Raw genomic sequence first — 23,397 nt, forward strand, 5'->3', positions numbered from 1 at the left:
AGCACATCGCATTAAAATACTTGCAAAATAAGCAGAGGGATGCAATATTGCGGGGATGGGACAGGGGTTGGAGTTTGGTGGACAGTAGTAGCAACAGTTTAGACACTGTCCAACATGGTTGTTTCTTATTTTCTAACTTTTTTTTTTTTAGATGAAGCTTGATAAGTTGGATCCCTTAAATTATTCAGATTATTGTTCTCATCGCAACAACCCGTGACGTAACAGATAAAGTACGGAGTACATTTAGTTTTCAGCAACGTCCTTGTGGAGTTGAAAAGTTAAATTCAGACTATCGAGGATACTAAGAATACAATGACGAATTACTTAAGACTTTTACCCAGTTATGACTACGGCTGTGACAACAGAATATTCTTTTCATTCTTTTAACTCTCGCGTATATATCCGACACAGTAAGACAGTCAATCAACTGAGAACCACATCAGTTTATATAAAAACATAAGATATTAACGGATATATATACTCAAGAGTCAAAACAATGAAAAGAATATGCTGTTGTCACAGCTCTACTAATGGTTGCAAAGTAATTCATTCTTTTTTTTTAATTCTCTTTTCTTATTAACAAAAAGATCAAAGTGGTTGATTTGTTTACAAAGAAATTGAAATGCATACTAGTGGACTTAATTTTGTAATCAATTTTTTTAAATGGGATCTTTTCAAAATGTTTTAGTACTTTAAAGTATTGCATTTTCTTTTTTATTTCAATAAATATTCGTCTTATAGTAAACTAGCAAGGAAACCCGCCGTTGCCCGCGATCGAATGATTTTTTGATTCTCAGGTATATATCCATTGATATCTTATGTTTTTAGATAAAGTGATGTGGTTCTCGGTTGATTGATTGTGCCTAACTGTGTCGGATATATACTCGAGAGTCAAAACAATGAAAAGAATATGCTGTTGTCACAGCCCTATTTATGATCAATGAATGTTTCACGCTTCCATATTTTTATTGTTATCGAAATCTTTAAAATCGTCCATTTTTTTTTTTTTTTGTAATCAAATCCATTGATTGCTTGCTTTAGTTGGGGACTCAACGTGGTGCACCGAGAGGAAGCTTCATATGCCTCCCCGCAGACAGTTCACAATACATTGTAGTAAACATTGCGCTGTAGAGAACATACTGTTCATTTTATGAACTTATTTTTTATATATAATAGCTTGAATAAAAGTTTAAAAATAACAGTCAAGTATTAATTGTGTTCTAAAAAGAAACATTTCGACCGTGCCCCTGTCATATCAAAGAACTTACTGTTGATTTTATATGTTGAGCCTTTTGGTTTGTGTGGTAATAAAACTACTCAAATGCACTTGTGATAAAACTACTCAAATGCACTTGTGATATTAGGTTGTAAGGTGCTACTTTTGATCAAAATCGCCTGTTCCTTCTTTCATCGGATTATTTCAATTATCGATACTTATTGAAGACATTCCGATACAAAATCTAAGAACACCTCCAGACACATAAGGTACATTTGTGTGAAATTTCATAAAAATCGGCCCAGCCATTTTCAAGTCCATAGGCAATGAACTTACATACACAACGTTCCTTTCATAATAGAGATTACAAAAATAAAAAATAAAAAAACATGTAAGTCACGCAACGGCGGAATACACACATACACACATTGTTCAATTTTATTAATATAGTTGGGCTAAGATCAAGGCACCTGTTCCTCTCCTAAGTCATTGAATAAATCTTTCTAGACAGATACCATTTTAATTTTTTTGTACTAATCCGCTTCTTTAGGGAGATAGATTTCTTGGCATTAAAAACTGAACTTGTATGTATCTATTTCTGCCCTCGTGGGGAGGTAAGTAAACGGATATTTAAAAAATATTTCCATTTATTACTTTTTATTATTTTTTTTTAAACAATAAACATTTGTTATGGGAGATCTCGATTGAAGTATTTGTGCAAGATGAGATCGTGCTTATTAACAAAAGCGTTCAAGAAAATGCAAATAACAAACTACTGGTCTACGTGAGAATGCCTTCAGGATGTACATGATATTAAAAAGGAAACGTGGTTTGGAGAAGATAAACACTCTTAACAGGCAGAAGTAAAGGGAAATAACTCTAATAACTTCTAAGCCAGAAATAAAATGGCGACTGTGTTTAAAATTTTGCAAACAATTTTTTTGTATTTTACTATTACTTTTTTATGCAACACGTGTGAATTTTGTGTATATATAGAATCAACCATGATTTATGTTAGTATTGCTTTGCTAAAGTACTTTTGTAGATCGAATTAGCATAAGTTAACACGGAGGATTTGTAAAAATGTTCAATATATTTTTGATACAGCTTCTATTTAATTAAACGATTTGATATTTTTACTTTTATGATGAATAATTTATTTTTGTATAGAATTAACAATATATATATATATGTGTGTGTGTGTGTGTGTGCGTTTGTATGTGCTTGTACAAAAGATTCTAACGAATGAGTGAGAGACTGCAGCGCATATGATATTGGTTGGGACTATGATATCAGCGAGATAATAACGTTAGCAAAATTCATGATAGTGATTTTACTATACCAACATCATAGATCTCCCCAACCACACTCATCTAATATAGGTAATATCCACCCCCTCCCTCCAAAAAAAATAAATTAAAAAAAATAAATAAATTCTATGTTCTAACTGAATACAAACAATTTCACATTCAAATTTAAGATTATATATATATATCTCGAACACGGATATTTTTGGTTTACACTGCATTATTAACGTTGAATATGTGTGCATGTTTTTTTCTTTCTCTCTCTCTCTCTGGCCTTTAGGTTTGGCTCAAAGTATAGTATCTGTTCTCGGTCAGAATATAGAGAAATCCTTCACTGAAGCAGAATCTTTGTTCTATTTTGATGAGGTTGGATAAGCCCCCACCCCCTGACAAAAAAAAAGTTTGTATTTTTGTCATCGTGGGGAGACAAGTAAATAGGCACTAAAACCTGTTTATATATATATATATATATATATATATATATATATATATATATATACACACACACCTGTCGAGTTCGTAGGCACTGCATTATTTCATACAGTGTGTTGTGACCAGGAATAGCCTGGCAGCGCCCATTTCTCCAGGCTCCGAGGACATATAGCACCTGGAATTACCAAATGGTCACCCATTTTAGTATTGACCAGGCTCAACGTCGCTTAACTTCGGTGACCTAATAGGAACTGGTGTGTTAATGTGATTATGCTCCACACACACACACACACACACACACACACACACAATACTTATAATGTATAATCTTATAAACGATTTATTATATTTATTGCATTATGAAAGCTTTTAAGTCCTCTGCTCAAAACAGAATGAATTTAGCTGTCACAAGATCAAAGTTCAGATGTGATACACAAAGAATTTTTTGTTTTTAAATAAATCAGGAGTTTTTCAAGTAGGGGTGAATCAGAAAAAAAAACAAAAACAAAAAAAACTAAGGTTTTAGTAACCGTCAACAGTTAAAGCTTGATCTTTTGGCTAGGAACAAAATGTAGAATCTGTTCTGATGTTACACTTAACGTTTTCTGTCCTCGATCAGTGGAAGAGAAATCCTTCTTGACCAAGACAATTTTAATTTTTGTTCCTATCCAGAATACCCCTTTTTAAGGAGCTAGATTTTATCCACATTAAAAACCGACCTTGTGTCTAACTTTGCCCTTGTGAGGAGGCAAGTAAAGTTTTTTTTTTGATTATCGATATTTATCAGATGCATTCCGATACAAAAACTTACATAAGAACAGCTCCAAACACATCAAGTATCTTCATGTGACATGAAAAAAAAACAAAAAAAAACGGCCCAACCTTTTCAGAGTCCATAGGGAACGAACTCTCACACACAAAATTCCTTTTATGTAATAGTAAAGATTAAAAGAGATGAACGTTGGATGAAGGTTCTTTTAAATCTTTATTCTAGGATACAAAATGTGACGAACTATGACGTCGTCTGGAGCCATATTGATTTTCATTGGGAATGACGAAATGGAATCAGTTTTCAACCCATGCAAGTAAACAAAAAAGAGAATTTTCAAGTATGTTTTCCGTCACAAAAGGTTGATTTATCCAAATGACTAAAGACAAAGAACGGATTTACTGATAGAATTTATGTCATGTGAGGAGTAAAGAGGATCGGACTTCATGGGATGGAGAGTTCGTACCTTATTCTCCCCCCCCCCCCCTAGAAAAACATTTGACTTGAGACCAAGCCTACTATTCATTTGCATTAAGAAATCTGTTTAAATATTTGCGAGTAGAGTTTAACAAGATAATAGATGAATTTATTTATTTTTAAATTCAAGACCGATTTTGAAGCAAAATAGAAGAGAACAGAAAAAAGTGTGCAAAAGAGTGATAGAATTTAAAGGGGTGATGGAGAGAGAGAGAGAGAGCGAGAGTGCATAGAGATAGAAAGAGAGAGAGAGAGCATAAAGAGAAAGGGAGAGAGAGAGCATAGAGAGAAAGGGAGTATAAAAAGCAGAATAGCGGAGAGAGAGAGAGACAGACAGAGAGACCAGAACGACGAAGAGAAAGAGAGGGAGCAAAAAGAAAGAACAGAAAGCAACCAAAATAGAGCAAAATTTAGAAAGGTTCGAACTGGAGAAAGAGAAACAAAGCAAATGTTTGATAAAGAAAAATGACCAATAGACAAAAACAAATGCTATTTGTGATAAAAATTAAAAGTAATAATCAATTACTAAAATAACACAAACAGAAACATTGAAGCCAAGAATCAAGATGGATAAAACAAACCTTGTCATGGTTAACGTTTTGCTCAATGAAGTTTCACCGTTTTGATCTCCTTTATTTCAAACATGTTTGATGTTTTGACCTTTTGCTATAAAATCTTGCCCTGGATTTGATTCAATAATAATATGCATTTGTTTTAACTTGATCTTAACACAAACAGACATACAAAGAACAAAATGGGTTTGTTCTACAACAGACTAGCCGTTCCCAATCTTTCAAATATGGCCACCCATTTTAAAGCAAGCAATCAGGAAGCATCTCCAATTCTTAAAACATCTTATATACTCATTTTTGTTTTATTATTTATTTTATTTATTTATTATTATTTTTTTTACAATTTGGCATATATTGTGATTCTTGAATTAAATATTACTTATTCATAAAGTAACTAAACAGGATGTAAATTCATAATTAATTTCCAATTTTTTCATAAAAAGCATCCAAAGCTACTACAAAAATTGACCAATTGCAAATCAATTCAAAATGGTTTGAACACAAATTTTCACCGTTATGTAAATTAAGTTTATGAACTGATTTTAAAGAGAAGGCTCGTACTGCAGATTTTTGCTAGCAATTCTATCCTGGGCTTCGTTTTCGATAAGATTGAAAATTAAACAAAATATTGTTAGAAATTCACCCAATAAATGTTACCGCAACATTTATTTGACCATTCAGAAGAACACATACCATAATTTTTTTAGAAAAGACTGAGATTTACAAAATCATCTCTGTGAGAAAGAGAGATTGCGGAGAAGAAAGGATTGAGCTTATAAAATGCAGAAACGTATCTGTAATTTGATCATGAACACTAATATTCTTTGAAATTCACCAGCTCAAATATGAAAACAGTATTTCATAACTTAATTTCAAACATATTTGGTGCTGAAATTTTCATTTCTATTGGATATTTTTAATGGTTTTAGGGAGCAAAATATGGGTACAGCCACCCCATTGAAAATTCAGATGTCTTAGATTTGTATTGAACTTGATCCATAGTTAGAAAACATCAATTAAGCAAGATTCCCTGAATTTCAGTTTCTTATGTTCAAGAATCAATATCATGCAATAGATTTTGATATTAATTGGAATAAGTAATCTTCGTAATAGGATATAAATATAGTGATAACTTGGTCTGGTAGGTGAATTAATTCTGCCACTCCTGGAATGGGTATCTTAAGGAAATATACTTATTGAAATGTATTCTTTCTCTTGCATATAATAAAAATTCTAGATATGAAATTTAACCGTTTCACATCATAAAAGTTAAATTACTAAATTATGAGATATACATATATATATATATATATATATATATATATATATTTTTTTTTTTTTTTTTTTTTTTTAAATATAATGATCCACCGACACGTGTTTTATCATCTATGACTCGGAGTGGCTGAATCTAGCGAGATTCGAAATCAGGACCACATAGAAAGAAGCCTAAACCTCTACCACTGTTCCATGAACAAAAACAAAGAAATAACATGTACATAAAAAATTAAAAAAAATAAAAAAATCGCGACATCCAGCAGTCGGTTTAGTCCAATTATTATCAAAATTTATTATATGATATTGATCCTTTAAAATATTTCAAATTGAAGGTTTTTAAGAAATTGAAATTCAGGAAATCTTGCTTAATTGACATCTAATAACTATGGATCAAGTTCAATACAAATCTAAGACATCTGAATTTTCAATTGGGTGGCTGTACCCATATTTTGCTCCCTAAAACCATTAAAAATATCCAATAGAAATGAAAATTTCAGCACCAAATATGTTTGAAATTAAGTTATGAAATACTGTTGTCATATTTGAGCTGGTGAATCTCAAAGAATATTAGTGTTTATGATTAAATTACAGATACGTTTCTGCATTTTATAAGCTCAATCCTTTCTTCTCCGCAATCTCTCTTTCTCACAGACATGATTTTGTAAATCTCAGTCTTTTCTATAAGTATTGTGGCATGTGTTCTTCAGAATGGTCAAATTAATGTTGCAGTAACATTTATTGGGTGGATTTCTAACAGTATATTGTTTAATTTTCAATCTTATCGAAAACGAAGCCCAGGATGGAATTGCTAGCAAAAATCTGCAGTACGAGCCTTCTCTTTAAAATCAGTTCATAAACTTAATTTACATAACGGTGGAAATTTGTGTTCAAATCATTTTGAATTGATTTGCAATTGATCAATTTTTGTAGTAGCTTTGGATGCTTTTTATGAAAAAATTGGAAATTAATCATGAATTTACATCCTATATAGTTACTTTATGAATAAGTAATATTTAATTCAATAATTGCAATATATGCCAGATGGTTGACCAAAAAAAGAGTATATCAGATGTTTTAAGAATTGGGAAGGCTTTCTGATTGCTTGTTCTAAAATGGGTGGCCATATTTGAAATATTGAGAATGACTAGTCTGTTGTAGAACAAACCCGTTTTGTTCTCTGTATGTATGTCTGTCTGAGTTAAAACAAATGCATATTATTATTGAATCAAATCCAGGGCAAGATTTTATGGCAAAAGGTCAAAACATCAAACATGTTTGAAATAAAGGAGATCAAAACAGTGAAACTTCATTGAGCAAAACGTTAACCATAACAAGGTTTGTTTTATCCATCTTGATTCTTGGCTTCAATGTTTCTGTTTGTGTTATTTTAGTAATTGATTATTACTTTTAATTTTTATCACAAATAGCATTTGTTTTTGCCTATTGGTCATTTTTCTTTATCAAACATTTGCTTTGATTTTCTTTCTTCAGTTCGAACCTTTCTAAATTTTGCTCTATTTTGTCTGCTTTCTGTTTGATCCCTCTCTCTCTCTCACTGCCGTTCTGCTCTTTATACTTCCTTTCTCTCTAGACACTCCCTTTCTCTTTACGCACTCTTTTTGCACACACTCTCTCCCTCTCGCTTTGCACTTTCTCTCTCCGATCCTTTCCAACTTCCAAATAACAGTCTCCACTTCTAGCAGGAACTGGTTCAGATAATCGCCATATTTAGCATAAGTCCGAGTACTTTTCAACCCTCCAGGAATTATAGATTAATCTAAGTGGTTTTGAACAATGAAGAAATAAAATAATTAACCAAAGAAAAAAAATAATTATGCAAATTGTTGAACACAAGGGAGATAACTCCAAATAATTCAAATTTGGAAGATTTTAGGACACCATTCTGAACATGAGGAGAGGGGCATTAGAAAAACTCAAATTCGTTTAAAATTTTAATTTTTTTTATAAAAATTAAACTACCTGATCAATTTACTCGATTTTTTGGTGCGTATTTTCTTTCCATCATGAGTACATACATCATACAAATTTTTTTTTTTTCGTTGGAGGGAGGGTGTGATTCTGACCAAACGCCATTATCAACCTGTGGGCCTGTTCTACCGATTAACATTTGGGTACCTTAATTATTTATTGTTAGATTCATTTCCTGTCATTTTGCATTCCCCCCACCCCGTGTTTTTTTTTTTTTTTTTTTAACTTTTCAATGCTGAAACAAACAAATTTCAGTGATTTATTATTTGCTATTCTAATAAAACTCATTAAATCTTTTATCTTATTCTTGTAAATTACTTACATTAATATATTTTTAGTTGCTTTCAAGTTAAATATTTTTGGTTTCATATATTTTTTGTGCATGGCCTGTGTTGCTCATGACTGCAAGATGTGTCCGGCATTGCAGCATTGTCTCTCTCCGATAGTTATCTCACTCAGCTGTTTTAGAGCAGCTATTATTGTTATTATTCCGAATTAAAACACAGTCACTTTAACTAACATGATTTTGCTCATTCCAGATGACCTCTCCAGGCACCAACATACAGTGATTGAGATTGATATATATATATATATATCAAAGTGAAATTGTGTGTGTGTGTGTGTGTGTGTGTGTGTGCGTGCGTGCATTTCCCTACCAAACTACTGTCAATTTTCAATCTACAGGCTCGAGATTTGACATGAGGGGTATTGAGATTTGGGAAAATCTTTTTAATGGTTTTTTTTGGCCAGAAATTTGGTTGTCAAGAGGTCAAAGTTCAACGATTTGACCTTTGAAAACTCTACCAAACTCCTCTGCCAATTTTGGGTCTAAACACTTGAAATGTTAGATGTAGATTATCTGGACAGGAGTCAAACTTTTTAATATATATTAGTGGCGGGATGAGTCCAATATTTTTTCCTGATTCTGATACAATTACTGATTCCATGCTAAATTCCCGATTTCAATACAATTACTGATTCCGATTCTTTATAAATCTCTAAATATATACTACAAAAGTGTTATTTTGTCCTGATTACGGTAAAAACATCTTAAATATGCCTATATTTTCTCAAACGTAAAAACACTTGTGAGGGGACGATCTAGAAATTTTAGTCTTCCCGGAAGTTTAAATCAATAAATATTTATAATTTTATTACTATAAGTAGTGGAAGACGTTTCCTAAACCAAAATTAAATAAAAAAGATAATTTAAGGAATCGGTTTTGGCATCGGAAAATAGGCTAAAATTTTTCTGATCCCGATACCCTAAAAAGCTCCAGTTTTTCCGATTCTTGATTCCGATTAATCGTCCTAACACTAATATATATATATATATATATATATACCTATGCACATAAAGTTATAAACAGTACATAGGGCCAGAACAAAGCCGGGCTGAACTGCTAGTATATAACTGTATGATAATACATGTACATATGTACAATTACATGTGCAGTTATACTTACAGAGGGTATCCATTGTCTCTAGAGACTGAATGGCGGCATCGATCGATGTAAGTTATCTTTTAAATATAAAAATTTAAAAATAAGGTCGTCTGATCGCCAGAGATAAAATGCAAACAAACAGTAATTAAAAATTAGTGTCACTAAGTTATAAAAAAAAAAAAAAGATTTCACCCATTTCAAGATGAATTGTTCCAAAATCGACCCTGTCGTTTTAGAAATTTAAATAATCTTAAAAACTTATTTACATTTATTTTCTAATTTTAATGTAAATTTAATATACATCTGTTACAATTTTAGATTAAAAAAGTGACATTCGTTTTTTGGGGTTTTTTTTTTTTAAGAATATTTAGCTGTCTACCATGTTTATGGCAAGAAGAGCCAATATTTGTTTCATATTATTAAACCTTACAGACATAATGCAAACAAACAGAAATTAAAAATTAGTGTCTCTAAGGTAATATATATATATATATATATATATATATATGATTTTACCTATTTTAAAATGAATTGTTCCAAAATCAATCGTGTCGACTCAAAGTTGAACAATCTTAAAAACTTAATATTTAAATTTTTAAATGTAATTCTAATAAACATCTAATTGCTAATAAAAACACGTTCTTTTTTTTTTTACTTTTTTTTTTAATATTTAGTCGTCAATTTTTATGGCAAGAAGTAAGAGACAATGTTTTCTTTATATTATTAAAACTTAGGGACATCTTTCATTTCAAGAGAAATATTATCATTAACAGTAAATTATAAAGATAGCTGAAGAAAGTAACCCAGCTTGTCTATATAATTATAGCCTTGTCCCTACGACCGTTATCACCTGTCACTACCTATTTGTAATCATAGACTCGTCCAGACGCAAAGTGAAAACAATTTACTATTTATCTGATGTTACTAAATTTTTTTTTTTTTTTTTAATTTTCAAATTTAATATTCCAAGTAGTTGATATCTATATTTTACAAAATTTATTTTTTCAATTGTTAAAGTTCTATGTAGAATACATGACTACATATACGCCCCGGGGGGGGGGAATGGCAGGTAAAAAGCATAAAATAAGTCGATTAAAATATATGACCGACACAAAAAGGAAAATAACACTGTGCAATTTATACAGCTACAGCTTAAGCTAAAAGCAAAATGGCAACCTAATTTGACCGGATGTCGTGTTTATCTAAAAAAAAAAAAACTCAAATTTTAACTCTAAATTATTCCTCATTTAATAATAATAAAAAATAATTAACAAAATCAACATTAAACCATTTTTAATGCTTATACTAAATTTTTATCACGTTCTCCTCGAACCGCGACCTTTAACATTTACCAAAAAATGTATATCATCTTAGCCTGATGAGCTATTAAGGACCAAAACATAAAATTGTCTTAATTTGTTTGCCATAAGTGTACTTTCATACTACTGCTACTAAATTCTACTCCTGTATTGAATAATATTAAGGTAAGTAATGGAACATATATAAATATATACACAATGATATATTATTTGATAATCTAAGAATATTAAATAAACCAATAATACATATGTATTTAGCATAAAGGAAAATGTATACATTTTGGCTATATATGTGTAAACATGTTTCGGCTATAGTCCTATTTTGGTTTACCCTCGTCAAGTGTTAGGATGAAAAAAAAAATCCTAACAACTGTTTAATAAAGCTAAGCCAAAATAAGGCTATAGTCGAAACATGTCTGCAACTATGTAACCAAAATGTCTATTCATATATATATATGCGTTTTCTTAAAACAAATATGTTATAAGCCTATTTCAAAATTGTAACGATTTATTAAGCTTAACTTTTACACTTTCAGAACATATATAAGTGTGTAATATATATATATATATATATATATATATATATATATATACACACACATTACTGTGCTTATATAATATTTAATAACGTGTATGTGTATATATATATATATATATATATACACACACTTGTTATTAAATATAATTATATAAACATAGTAAGGTTTCACCGGATCAACTCTTATGAACAAAGATACGCGCACTTCACGTGGGACTTCGCTGTACGCTCGGTTCCCCGCCTCGGTCGTACTCGCGCGTGCAGCAAAATCCTGACTTTGACCTTGAAAAATAGTGTGCACCATCCCCAAGGTTTGAGACTATCATCATGCTAGGTTTGGTCATAATCGGTCCAGTGCCACTGGACTCCAGTGATGTGGGCTGTAGGAGAGTTATACACACGAACGCTATATAAGTGTGTGTGTGTGTGTGTGTGTGTGTGTGTGTGTGTGTGTAAATTATTCGTTTGTGCATAACACTAAAGGAAGCAATTCATTGTATACAACATTAAAACCAGAGGATTCGAATTATATAAAAACTGAGGATTGTTTGTATTCATCGCGGGGGAAAAGTATTGGACAAATGACCATTGGGACAAATCTAATTTGGACGGAGTATGATGTAAATAGTTCTTTGTTTAAAAAGGGAAACGTGTTTTGCATTATCTATTGTTCTCGTCTAGAAGACTATTCCAACATTTCGGCTGATATAACCTCGGACCTTCTTCGGATAGGTTTCGATGAACTTTCAGAATCTATATAATTTAAGTATCCCCAGTCAACATTGACATGTGGCACAACGGATAAATTTGGTCAGTGATAATCAGTTATACATGAGTCTTTAAGGTTCAATCCTCAGTACAGTTAACTAATAATAAATTAACATTACTTAAGACTTCTGCCCAGTCATGGCTGACAGAATGAGAACAATCTATCTCGTGGAATAAAAAGGTTCAGTTCGAAGTTCCGTATAGTTTCTAGAGTCCGACAAGATGTACTTGAAAAAAAATGTTGGAGGTTACATCGGCCAATACATTGTGAAAATAACAGCCACAGATGAGAACAGTAGTCATAACAATCCAAATTATTAATCCTCATCTAAAAATCTGAAACAAAATAGATTGTTTTTCGAGTTTACCTTTTTTTATTTGTTTGGAAAAAAAAATAAATGTAGCATGTTTCTCCGTCACTTAACGGAACGTATACACCAATCTATTTTGTTTCAGAATGTTGGAATAGTCTTCTAGACGAGAACAATAGTTAAAAAAAAAAAAAAAAAAATTAAAAAGAAAATACTTTTTACCAAAAAAATTAATTATTTTAAGTGAAAAAGAAAGAAACGGAAAAAACAAAGAAAACAAAAAAGAAAAAAATGGTGTCCAAACGGAAATGGTATAACAAACAACGACTAGAAAATTAAGGGCAAATTAAATAAAACGAGGTTCTTACCTGCTTGGAGTCTTTCTCGTTTTCTCTTTTCCAGTCCCTGAAAAATGAAAGGGGCACAAATTAACGGGAATGAATTTGATCTTTTTCTTGTTAGCGGCATCCTGGTAGTATTACCGAACAAACACGAACTGAAAACATGTGAGACGGTAAGCCACACTTCAAGTCAGATAGCCACTTACGATACACAATACCAAGTGGCCCACGTAAACATAATAGCAAAAGAATACGTTGTCGTCGCTAAAAGAATTGACCAGAGTTTTTACGAGTTGCTATGGTTACAGGAAGCACTAAAGGACATCCGCTTAAAAAAAAAAAAAAAAAAAAAAAAAAAAATGGTCATTTTTATCTAAATACATATATACATTTGTATAATGCCCACACCCTCAAGCTTTGATTCTGCTATATATATATATATATATATATATATATATATATATATATATATATATATATGTGTGTGTGTGTGTGTGTGTGACAAATTTTTGTAACTATTTCTTGGTCTTTTGAAGCCATGACTAATTTTTGGAATGGAGATTTACAATGACACACACACTGCTGAGCGAGACTGTGTGTGTACGTGTACGTACATGTACGTGAGGGGGTTGGTGCCTATTTTAATGAGTCAAAAAAAAAAAAATCTCTTGGACTATTATGAAGCGCAAAGACCATTGTCAACAATGTAGGACACTGGCAGCACCATTTTATTTTCTTTTTAAAGATGTTTGTACCTAACCATGTTTGGTGTTTTCTGCAAGTTCTTCCTAGCGATTTAACAAAACCCATAAAGAAACAACGAAGAGACATTTGAATTAAAGGAAAGACCAAAACTATATAAAAGAAAAAAGAATGACAGTGATAAAAACAGATGAAATATTAAAGAAAATCCTGGAATGCAGAAACTGGCCCACATAACCAACAAAAGCTTACCAGCCACAAATATGAATGGGGGGAAAAAACATGCACGCATTTTACTTAACATAAGATTGTTGTAAAAAGTCGCTAAGGAGAGAAAGACCGAAGAGGAAGAGCACGAACCAGACCTCCACGGAATATATAAGAATATTAAACCTTGGGGAGGGTTCTTGTTACTCAAATGTCAAAGATCAGCAGTTGTTGCTATTGAGAAATCGTTGACAAAGGCCTATTGCAATAACGCAAAATAATTTGCAAACGTTATTGAAAGAGATGGAGAGGGTTGGAAATCTGAAGAGACTTGTAGTCACTCGGACTCCAAAGAAACACTACGGGTTATTGTCAAAACTCAGCAATCACTGAATATGACTTGCATCAAAAAACCGAGTGAGTAAAATAATTTATAGGAAAAAAAAAAAAAAGCTACAGTTTTTTTTAAGTGATAAAAGTCTACTGTTTATAAGCACTGTTGATGTGGAATGAAAAAATTCAAAATTTAACGGTTTTAAAGACCAAAACAAGTGCAGAATTTTTTTCAATAAATAAACATTTATTTATTAAAATTAATTTCGATATTTCGATTCATAACAGAATCTTCATCAGGAAATACGTTTTTTTTTTTTTTGTTTTTTTTTTGTACGCACCATGGTGGTAATGTTTGGCACGTTTTCCTTCAGGTGATAGTAAAGTGTAATGTTCAAATGCCCGATATAGTAGAAAACGCAGAGTTTTTTTTTGTTTTAGAATAGTAAAAAATGGCGGACAAAGAAAAAAAAAAAAAAAGAAATAGTCGAGCAATTAAATCCATAAACCACAATGATAAAACTCTAAGGTTCTTTATTATCATAAACAAGTGATTCAAAAGCTGTTTTTTTTTGTTTTTTTTTAACTCTCGATTGCAAATATCGTCTATTATTGAATTATTCTTTCCATAGAATCTTAATTCTGTAACATACAAGATATAAAAACAAAATGTTTCTTTTTAATCTGCCCAAAATAATTCATTTTTTCATGGCCAATAATGGAAGTATCGAACATGTACGTCAATTTTTTAGGAAGCATTATTCAAAGAGAATTTAATCTCAAGAGGATGCAAGAGGAGTTGACCTCCTCGACCACCACCTCCACCCTGCCCCACTCCACGCTTTCAACCTCAAACCAGTGAGCTTCTGATTTGAGGGTAGATATTCCACTACCACCAACCAATAAAGTTTGAAGAACTTCAGAGTTGCATTAAAAAAACAACTCGAATGGTCCACACAAGAAAAATTGAGTCTTCTCAGTTATCAGTATCATAAAAATCGTAGACAAAAAATTATTTAATTTAAATAGGATATAAGTTTTTCCACTTCTAGTAGCAGATACGATGGCTCCATTTTGCTTTTAATGGAAATCTTTGAACAAGGCATGAAGCCACTTGATTTAAAGAGCTTAAAAGAAACTAGTTCAACCTTGCCAACGATAAGTATTAGACGGTGTTGCAATATTTTTGATATAACGAGGAGAGTATGATCATCGAAAGTTGGAAGGTTCTACTTATAGACACTGGCTAATCAAATGGAGCAACGTCTTGCTAACAACCAAGCACAGTTGGTAGTGACTGCTGTGTCGGTTTGAAGGTTACGTTCAGCCACACTGATGAATCATTGATAGCAAAACAGTTCTCTGAAGATGATTTCATCGATTTGACATTTAAATTCGTTTTTTTCCCCTGTTAATTGATGGTGGTCTAGAGGTTGAATACAAGAATGCAGAGTAAAAGGTGACTTTAAAACTGTTCAAATCTTTTGACTGGCAGTAATTATTTCCCACACTGAAAATGGCATGGTGAGTTCGTTCCCCATGGACTCAAACGTCTGGGTATATATATATATATATATATATATATATATATATATATTTTAAGTTCACAAAAATATACTTTATGTTCCTGGTAATGTTCCTAGATAAATTTTGTATCGAAATATTTCCGATAAATATCAATAATAATAAAAAATCTGATGAAGCAAAGAACAGTCGATTTTGTCTAAAGTTAATGTCTTATATAGCCTAACATCCAAATTGCATTTGGGAGGTTTTCTTACCACATAAGCAAAAAGGTCCGACATACGAAAATCAACAGTAGGTTCTTTGATATGACAGAGGCGCGTTTGAAATGAGTGTTTCTGTCAATAGCACAATTGAACCATGACGCTTGACTTTTGCATTTTAAACTTTAATTCAAGCCATTATATATAAAAATAATTTTATAAAAATTAAAAAATCAACAGTAGGTTCCTTACAGTGCAATGTAAACTACAATGTATTGTGCACTAAGGTACTGCGACATGTAAAGCTTCCCCGCTGTGCACCATGGTGGGTCCCCAACAAAAGCAGGCAATTAATCAATTTGATTGAAAAATGGGCGAATTCACTGATTTCGATAATAAAATATGGAAGGGCGAAACATTTGTTGATCATCATTCAATCCCGGGCAACGTCGGGTTTCCCTGCTAGTATGTGTGTGTGTGTGTGTGTGTATACATATATATATATATATATGTATACATATATATATATATATATATATATATATGTATACATATATATATATATATATATATATTGTTGATCTAGAATATAGTTAATGAACAAAGCATAGCTGGCAGGCTCTCCATCACTCGAGGGGCAAGATATGAAATATAAGTAAAATTCCAACCTGTCATATTTTCTTTGCTTTCTTAGAAGACGGATATGTTAATACAAAGATTCCCAAGATAGAGGCCAACGCCTTACCAGTGGTGCATGACAATATTTTGATGAGGGCATAGTGTCTAATATTAATATCATGGGGGGAAAAATCCATTGAATTACAGCAAATACAGATCAAGTGACAACTATTATCAAGCAAGCTTAAAAGTCTCACTCCATGCAGACTTTAAAGGATTGACGACATATCAACCCTTTTCAGGTCATCTAAAGCCAAACTTTTTAAGTTCTTAATATCTTCAAATATTTATTGGCGTTTCCTTTAACTAGTTATTACCAGGACTAGGACAACAGAATATTCTTTTCAAGGTTTTGACTGGTAAGTATATATCCTTTGATATCTTGAGTGCAACTTTACTATAATGTGTTGTCTGATCCAATCGTGTATTTTCGAACAAAGGAAAAACATTACGTACTTAGTGTCATGTCGAAATTTGTATAAATTCCAAAAATTACGAAAAATGGTCCAGTAGAAATATGCTAGAGCTGATTTTTGGAAATAAAAAAAAAAAAAAAAAAAAAAAAAAAAAAAAAAAAGCATGCCGGAGATAGAGAAAAAGCAAGATGGCCGACCTAAAAGACAGTGTCATTGAAATCTACATAAAGAAACTTAAACGATAGAATGCAGTTGTCTCCTCCTGTTTTCGATCTTTTAAAGAGTTTTAAAAAAAAAAATCCCAACTTCAAAAAATTCTATTTGTACTTAGTTATTTTTCTACAGAACAATTTTTCGTAATTTTTTGAATTTATACTAATTTCGACACGATACATAAGTATGTAATGATGCACTTTTTCAAAGACACATAATAAAGTTGCACCACATCTTCAATGTTTTTTTGTTGTTGTTTTCGGGGTTTTTTTTTTTTTTTTTTTTTTACATAGAGTGATATGGTTCTTGATTGGTCTAATTGTATTGGATATATACTCTAGTCAGCTAGGATATGATAAAAAAAATAACTAGAAAATCTTTATGTGATAAAGGCTTTATTTAGTCCTTATGATGGATCAGTATATTATATACATTTTTCAGATATTCAAAACCCATAATTAAGAAAAAAAAAAAAGGAAATGTTTTTATACAGAATAAAGGAAAGATAATTGATAAGAAAGAGAAAAGCAGAGAAGTAAGATTTTTTTTGTTTGTTGGTGCTTAACGACCTTTCAACTATTACAATGGTCATCTCAAGTCAAACCTTCCCCCCCCCCACCTCAAGTCAGATATGTTTCTTCCGAAAGTTTTTTTTTTTTCAGAGTGTGGAATCTGACTGTTCATGATGTCTGAATGTTTTTGTGTTTGGTTTTTAGATTTTGGTAAAATTTCTTTGTTCTTGTTTATATTATTTGGGTCATCTTTATACATATAAATCTCACCTGCCTGTTTAAATGTATGTATGTTTGTATGTCTGCCTACAACTTTTGACAGAGGCGATGGATTTTCACGAGATCAGTATCGTTTTGAAGCTCGACCCTTCGGACGACAAATATGCAAAAATTGGCTAAAAACATTAATTCCTTAACCCTCAACTGGTCACTTTTCTACAAGGAGGGGGTCGCTTTTTTTCGTTGATATTTTTGAAAGTGATCCCCTCTTTCAGATTGACTAGCCTTAATTTAATGGACGCCATGGCAAAGACGTCACAATGTTTCTTTTTTTCACGTTCTTTTCCTCTTCGCGGTATAGGTTCGAGCCTGTCTGCCTACTACCACTGTTTTTTTTTTTTATTATTCAATACATATCTCCACGCCCGGGCAACGCAGGGCACTCAGGCTAGTTCTTTTGAATAGATTTTTTAAAAATTGTTTGCTTAGCGATAACATAATTAACATTTTTATGCGGGGAAAAAAATGGGAGAACTTAATTTCTGATTAACTTTGTCCCGTGGTGAGGCATTGTAAATAGGAACTATTTGGAAAAGTTTAAGAATACTTTCGTGGCAACTACACTATAATAGCAAAATTCGAAATGTTTAATATTTAATTCCAAGGCAAACTAATGGTCTCTACTTAACTGTCATGTGACAGTAATGAATATATCCAAACATTAAGACAAACGATAAAATAGAAAAAAAAATTTTTTTAAAGCATTTGACGAAAATTAAAAATAAAATGTCTGACTAAAAAACATCGGAGAGTTCCAAAGGAAAATAAATAGCATGTAACTATTTCCACTATTGTAATAAATTGTGCGTTAACAACCATAAATGCATTGTTTTTAGCATAACCGAGTTACTTCCCTTGTAATCATACCACGTATACCCAAAGCGATATGGCGTTTTTTTTTTGTTTTTTGTTTTTTTACAATAAAGATAGAAAACATTTTTATTTCAACAATGCGGTAATATTTAAGAATTTCTGACACACCAATTAAGTAGATATCATTGCTTTTAGCTAAAATTGACACAAGAAGTCAGATACAATTGTTTTGTTTTATTTAATCGATTTTTTCGTTTTTAGAATTTCGTTATTAGAATCTAGTTGCGCCGTACTTTCATTAATCTTTAAGTTTGAATCTGAATTTTTCATTAGAATGTTTTAGTGAAAGTTTGCGTTTTCTTTTTATAAATTAACCGTGTAGGGATCTTGCATTTTTTTTTTTTTTTTTTTTTAGGGCGTGTTTGCGTTGTGGGAAACTGAAGAATATCTCATATTAGTGGTCGATCATATTCTAGTAAGAATTCTCGGTAAATATCCTGCGGCAAATTTCTCCGTAAACAATATCCAACAATTGAAGATGGATTTTTCTGAAGTCAAATGTCAGCCAAGTAAAGAGGATTTTACGCAGAGAAAGCGATAAAAAGAAATGGCAGATTAAAATGTCGGAAGTCAAAAAGAAAAGAAAAAAAAAGAAAAAAAAATGGAGAACAAAACGATCACTTAAAGAAAACGTAAAGTCAAATGTATGTGTAAGATTATACCCAGTCCGTGCGCAAAAAAAAAAAGATGAACTTCAATGAGAGAGAGAGAGAGAGAGAGAGAGAGAGAGAGAGAGAGAGATGAAATGCAATGTGCATGTGAGATAGATGAATTCCAGTATATGAAAGGATGAGAGAGAGAATCCAATATGTGTGAGAGAGGGATAAGATCAAATCACAAGAAAGATGGAGTGGGGTGGGGAGGTCTATTTGTATTACATTTAATTGATATCTCCAGAATTATCTAAAAAGACAGTAAGAGGGAGGAGACACAAACATAATGTATCAAAATAGAGTAAAGAAAAAGTACGTAAGGACAAACATCGAAATAGAAAAAAAATAGTTACAAAGAAATCAAAATAAACAACAAACGTAAAAAAAAAAAAAAAAAAAAAAAAAATCACCAGTACAAAAAAAAAAGCCTGAATTTCTTCTAGAAATAATAGCAGGTTGTCTTAAATAGCAGGTGTTCGCTGAGACGCCCCTTCTCCATCCGGACACTGCTAGGAAGAGGAGGAGAGAAAGGCGATACTTGAAAATAAGAAAAGGAATAAAAACAAAAGTCCTAAGCGAAAAAAATGATGCAACCTCGCAGTCAATCATGTTTATGTCTGTAGAGTTGGATATATTTCATCCAATTCCTTGCAAAGCAATAATCTGTTTAATGTGTCTTATTTTTTTCGTTAATATACGATTCCCGAATTGATTCTTTTTTTTTTTTTTTTTTTTTTTTTTTTTTTTGCTTTCTTTCGCTCTTGTACGAAATAAACTCCATGTCAACTTAAAACGAAACAGATGTAAAGAAGCATAGACCATGTGCGGCGCGGCGTGTGTGTGTGGGGAGGGGGGGCGACGATAAAATAAAAGAAACCAGTTGATGCAGGTGAGGTTTTCTGGAAGTCTTATTTTATCTGTACACATTTCTCAAAAGAAACGGTTTAGATGTAGTGCGTGTGTTTATATGTACATACATAAAACGTATTTGCTGCTTCACCACGAAAGCAAAAATGTAACAAGATCGTTTTTAATGGAGGGAGTGGGGGGGACCAGCTCCCCCAAAAGAGGCACTCTGGCAGTTGCAAAAATACAAACTGGCTAAGTATAGAAGGGTTTCCTCCCTATTGACCAAGGACAAATTAACTCAAGCTTAGCATCAGAATAGATATTACATAAAACGTTTCTTATAACATTATCTCATGCACATCAAACGATTTAGTCTTCGAGGCCCCGGCTGAATCCATATACTAGCACACTGCTCGGTGTTGCCCGATCGTAAAATACGCTTAAATATATTTTAATTTATGCAGATTTCGCATGTATTATTATAGAGGCAATTCTCTACTAGTTAATATATTGTACCGAATATGTAGTAGTGATTTCAAAAGTATATAAAAAAAGGGACTTTGGTGCCATCAGCTAGAATCGAAACCAAATCATTTAGTTCTCTCGTGATATTCGCTACCATCTGAGCTAACGACATGCATATCAAAACTTGACAAATTTATGCAGTTAAACATAACTGTATACTTCCGCATGTGTAGAGTACACACATTATATGTCAAATTACGTCTGCCGGCTCCAATTTTTCAATTTTGACCAGTTAGCAGCTATTTTTCCGGTTAAAAACTGAGTTGATTTAGTTCCACGGGTCAGAGTACCAGAAATATCAATTTTCAAGTCTGCAGACCAAAAATTGTAGTTTGGTAGAGACTGTTTCTAGATAGAAATAGAGATTTACTCTAAATGCAGCTCCAAATGCTATGTAATTATTTGGAGGGGACAAGGAGGGGGACAAAAAAGTTAAATGTTTTTGTCCCCCTCCTTGTGCCAATTTTAGTCGGTTTTAAACGTTGTATACAGATAAAAATTCTCTATTTTAAGCGTTTTTTTTTTTCTTTCATCAATTCTTGGCACATCTGAATTCCCCTTAGTGCTCTTTAATTTCGTCAATATCGTTTTTCCTTATTATCGATTTTCTCCTGAAGAGATCATAGCCGAAAAAGCTCTCGAGAAATTTCCGCACGCACGCACACACAAGGTTGACAAGAAAGTTCTGTCTGTTTTTTTTTTTTAAATTTTAAATTCAGATGAAATTATCTCTGCTGGAACAAAAATTTATTGATCGAAATGAGCATAATCAGAATCAACCGACTTTTGCCAACGTAAAACAAGTGTATTTTTGCCAGTAACGTAAAAAAATCTTGCGTTCTGATGAAGTCACTGAAGGCGTTTTTGATATCGCTTAGGTTTTTGAAGCAGTTCTCACGCAGAAATTTGTCAAGATGGTTGAAAAACTGGTAGTCAGTACGTGAGAGGTCTGGAGAGTATGGTGGAGGAGACAGAGTTTCGTAGCCCAATTTATTCAACTTCTGCAGGGTTGGTTTAGCAACGTGTGGGCAGGCATTGTCGTGGAGCAGAATTGGGCTTTTCTATTGACTAATGCTGGGTGTTGTTTTCGAAGTTTCTGACGCATTTCATTCATTTGTTGACAGTACTTTACCACCATAATGATTTTGCTTGCATTCAAAAACATGTAACGGAGGATACCGGTCGAAGATCAAACAATTAGTATAACCTTTTGGTATAACTTTGGCTTCGATAAGTGTCATGGAGCTTTGTTGGCATCTAACCATTGACCTGAGCATCGCTGGTTGTCATAAAGAACCCACTTTTCATCGCAAGTCACAACTTGGTCGAGAAACGGGTCGTTCTTGTTGCATAAAAGGGAAGATGACACTTCATAACAACGCTTCTGTTGGTTGTCGTTCAATTTGTGAGACACCCATTTATAAAGTTTTTTTTTTGTCTTTCCGATCTCTCTCAAGTGGTTGGAAATCGTCGTATACGTTAGGTCTAATTCAAAAGCAAGTTCTCAAACAGCTGTGCATAGATTGACTTCGACCAAGGCTCTTAATTGATCATTGTCAACATCTGATGACCGACCACTACGCTCATCATTTTCAAGAATCATCGCTGCCATTAAATTTCTCAAATCACAATTGTGATGTGCGTTCAGTAGTGGTTCCTGGGCCAAATGCTTTGTTGGTATCGCAAGCTGTGTCAGCAGCTTTTTGGCCTAGCTTGAATCAAAATAAGAAAATTTTTTTCTCCCATTTTGTATTCAACGTTCTGAAAAGACGATTGTTTTAAAATGCTTGTAATTTAAACTATTAGAGCGGAAAACGCTCTTTAAAATGATATATAAAGTAAAGGTATTATAATGAAAACTTGTTTGAAAATACATCATGTGAAATCAAAATTAAAAATTGCGCAAGAACTTTCTTCTAAGCTTAATAAATATTGCATACACATTACTGTGAGTATTGCCATTTTATCATGAGAATTTTGATTTTGATTTGCATACAGTACTCAATATCTTCTCAGACAGAGCTTTACAGTACTTAAAAGAAGTATGCATTTTTAAAATGGTATAACGATGGTTTCATGCACTTTTGCGGTCGTCAGATGGCTTAACGCATAAATTAAAAGGTTCATTTGAGCTTGTTTTCATTCTTTTTTTTTTTTTTTCAACTACATCTGATGCTAATCCCCATTGTTCTTGCAGTTCTAGTGAACGTGAAAAGAAATCCAATAAATTGATCGATTTCTGGGCTGAGCGCGTTAATATTTTTTTTTTATAAGAAATAAGCAAAACCTCAGTTTCAACCCTGATGGAATTCCAATACGCCAATGACAACTGCATAGCGCCCATCTCAGAAGAACACCTGCAGCAGATTCTAAAGGTCTTCAACCGCACATATACCAAATATTGAATTTCAAGTAAAACAAAATGGTGCCTCTGTACTTGTCATTTCAAAAATAGTAACATATCCAAAAATTACGGAAAACGATATGGTAGAAAAATAATTATTAATGAAAACCCGTTTTTGATAAAAGTTTACATAGGGAATAAATTTTGTCCGACATTTTGAATTACGTTGGTCACATAACGTAAACAATGGAACTGAATTATCTCCCCTGTCAACTTACCTCTTTTTTTGTAAGTGCAATATAGTGATTTTACATCCTTTCACAACAT

The 23,397-nt window shown here is 32.3% G+C and overlaps 1 protein-coding gene across 5 annotated transcripts in view; it reads right to left on the minus strand.

Moving 5' to 3' along the window:
• Positions 1-23,397, minus strand: part of LOC145258202 (rho GTPase-activating protein 7-like) — a 671,840-nt gene that overhangs the window by 246,950 nt on the left and 401,493 nt on the right. For all 5 annotated transcript variants that reach the window (XM_080116103.1, XM_080116114.1, XM_080116150.1 and 2 more), the window contains one exon: positions 12,787-12,823. In XM_080116103.1, the coding sequence (XP_079972229.1) occupies positions 12,787-12,823 (37 nt within the window). The remainder of the gene's footprint in view (positions 1-12,786; positions 12,824-23,397) is intronic.

The sequence above is a fragment of the Euprymna scolopes genome, chromosome 3 (assembly GCF_053919585.1).
Source record: "Euprymna scolopes isolate OS-2025 chromosome 3, ASM5391958v1, whole genome shotgun sequence".
NCBI classification, from domain to species: domain Eukaryota; kingdom Metazoa; phylum Mollusca; class Cephalopoda; order Sepiida; family Sepiolidae; genus Euprymna; species Euprymna scolopes.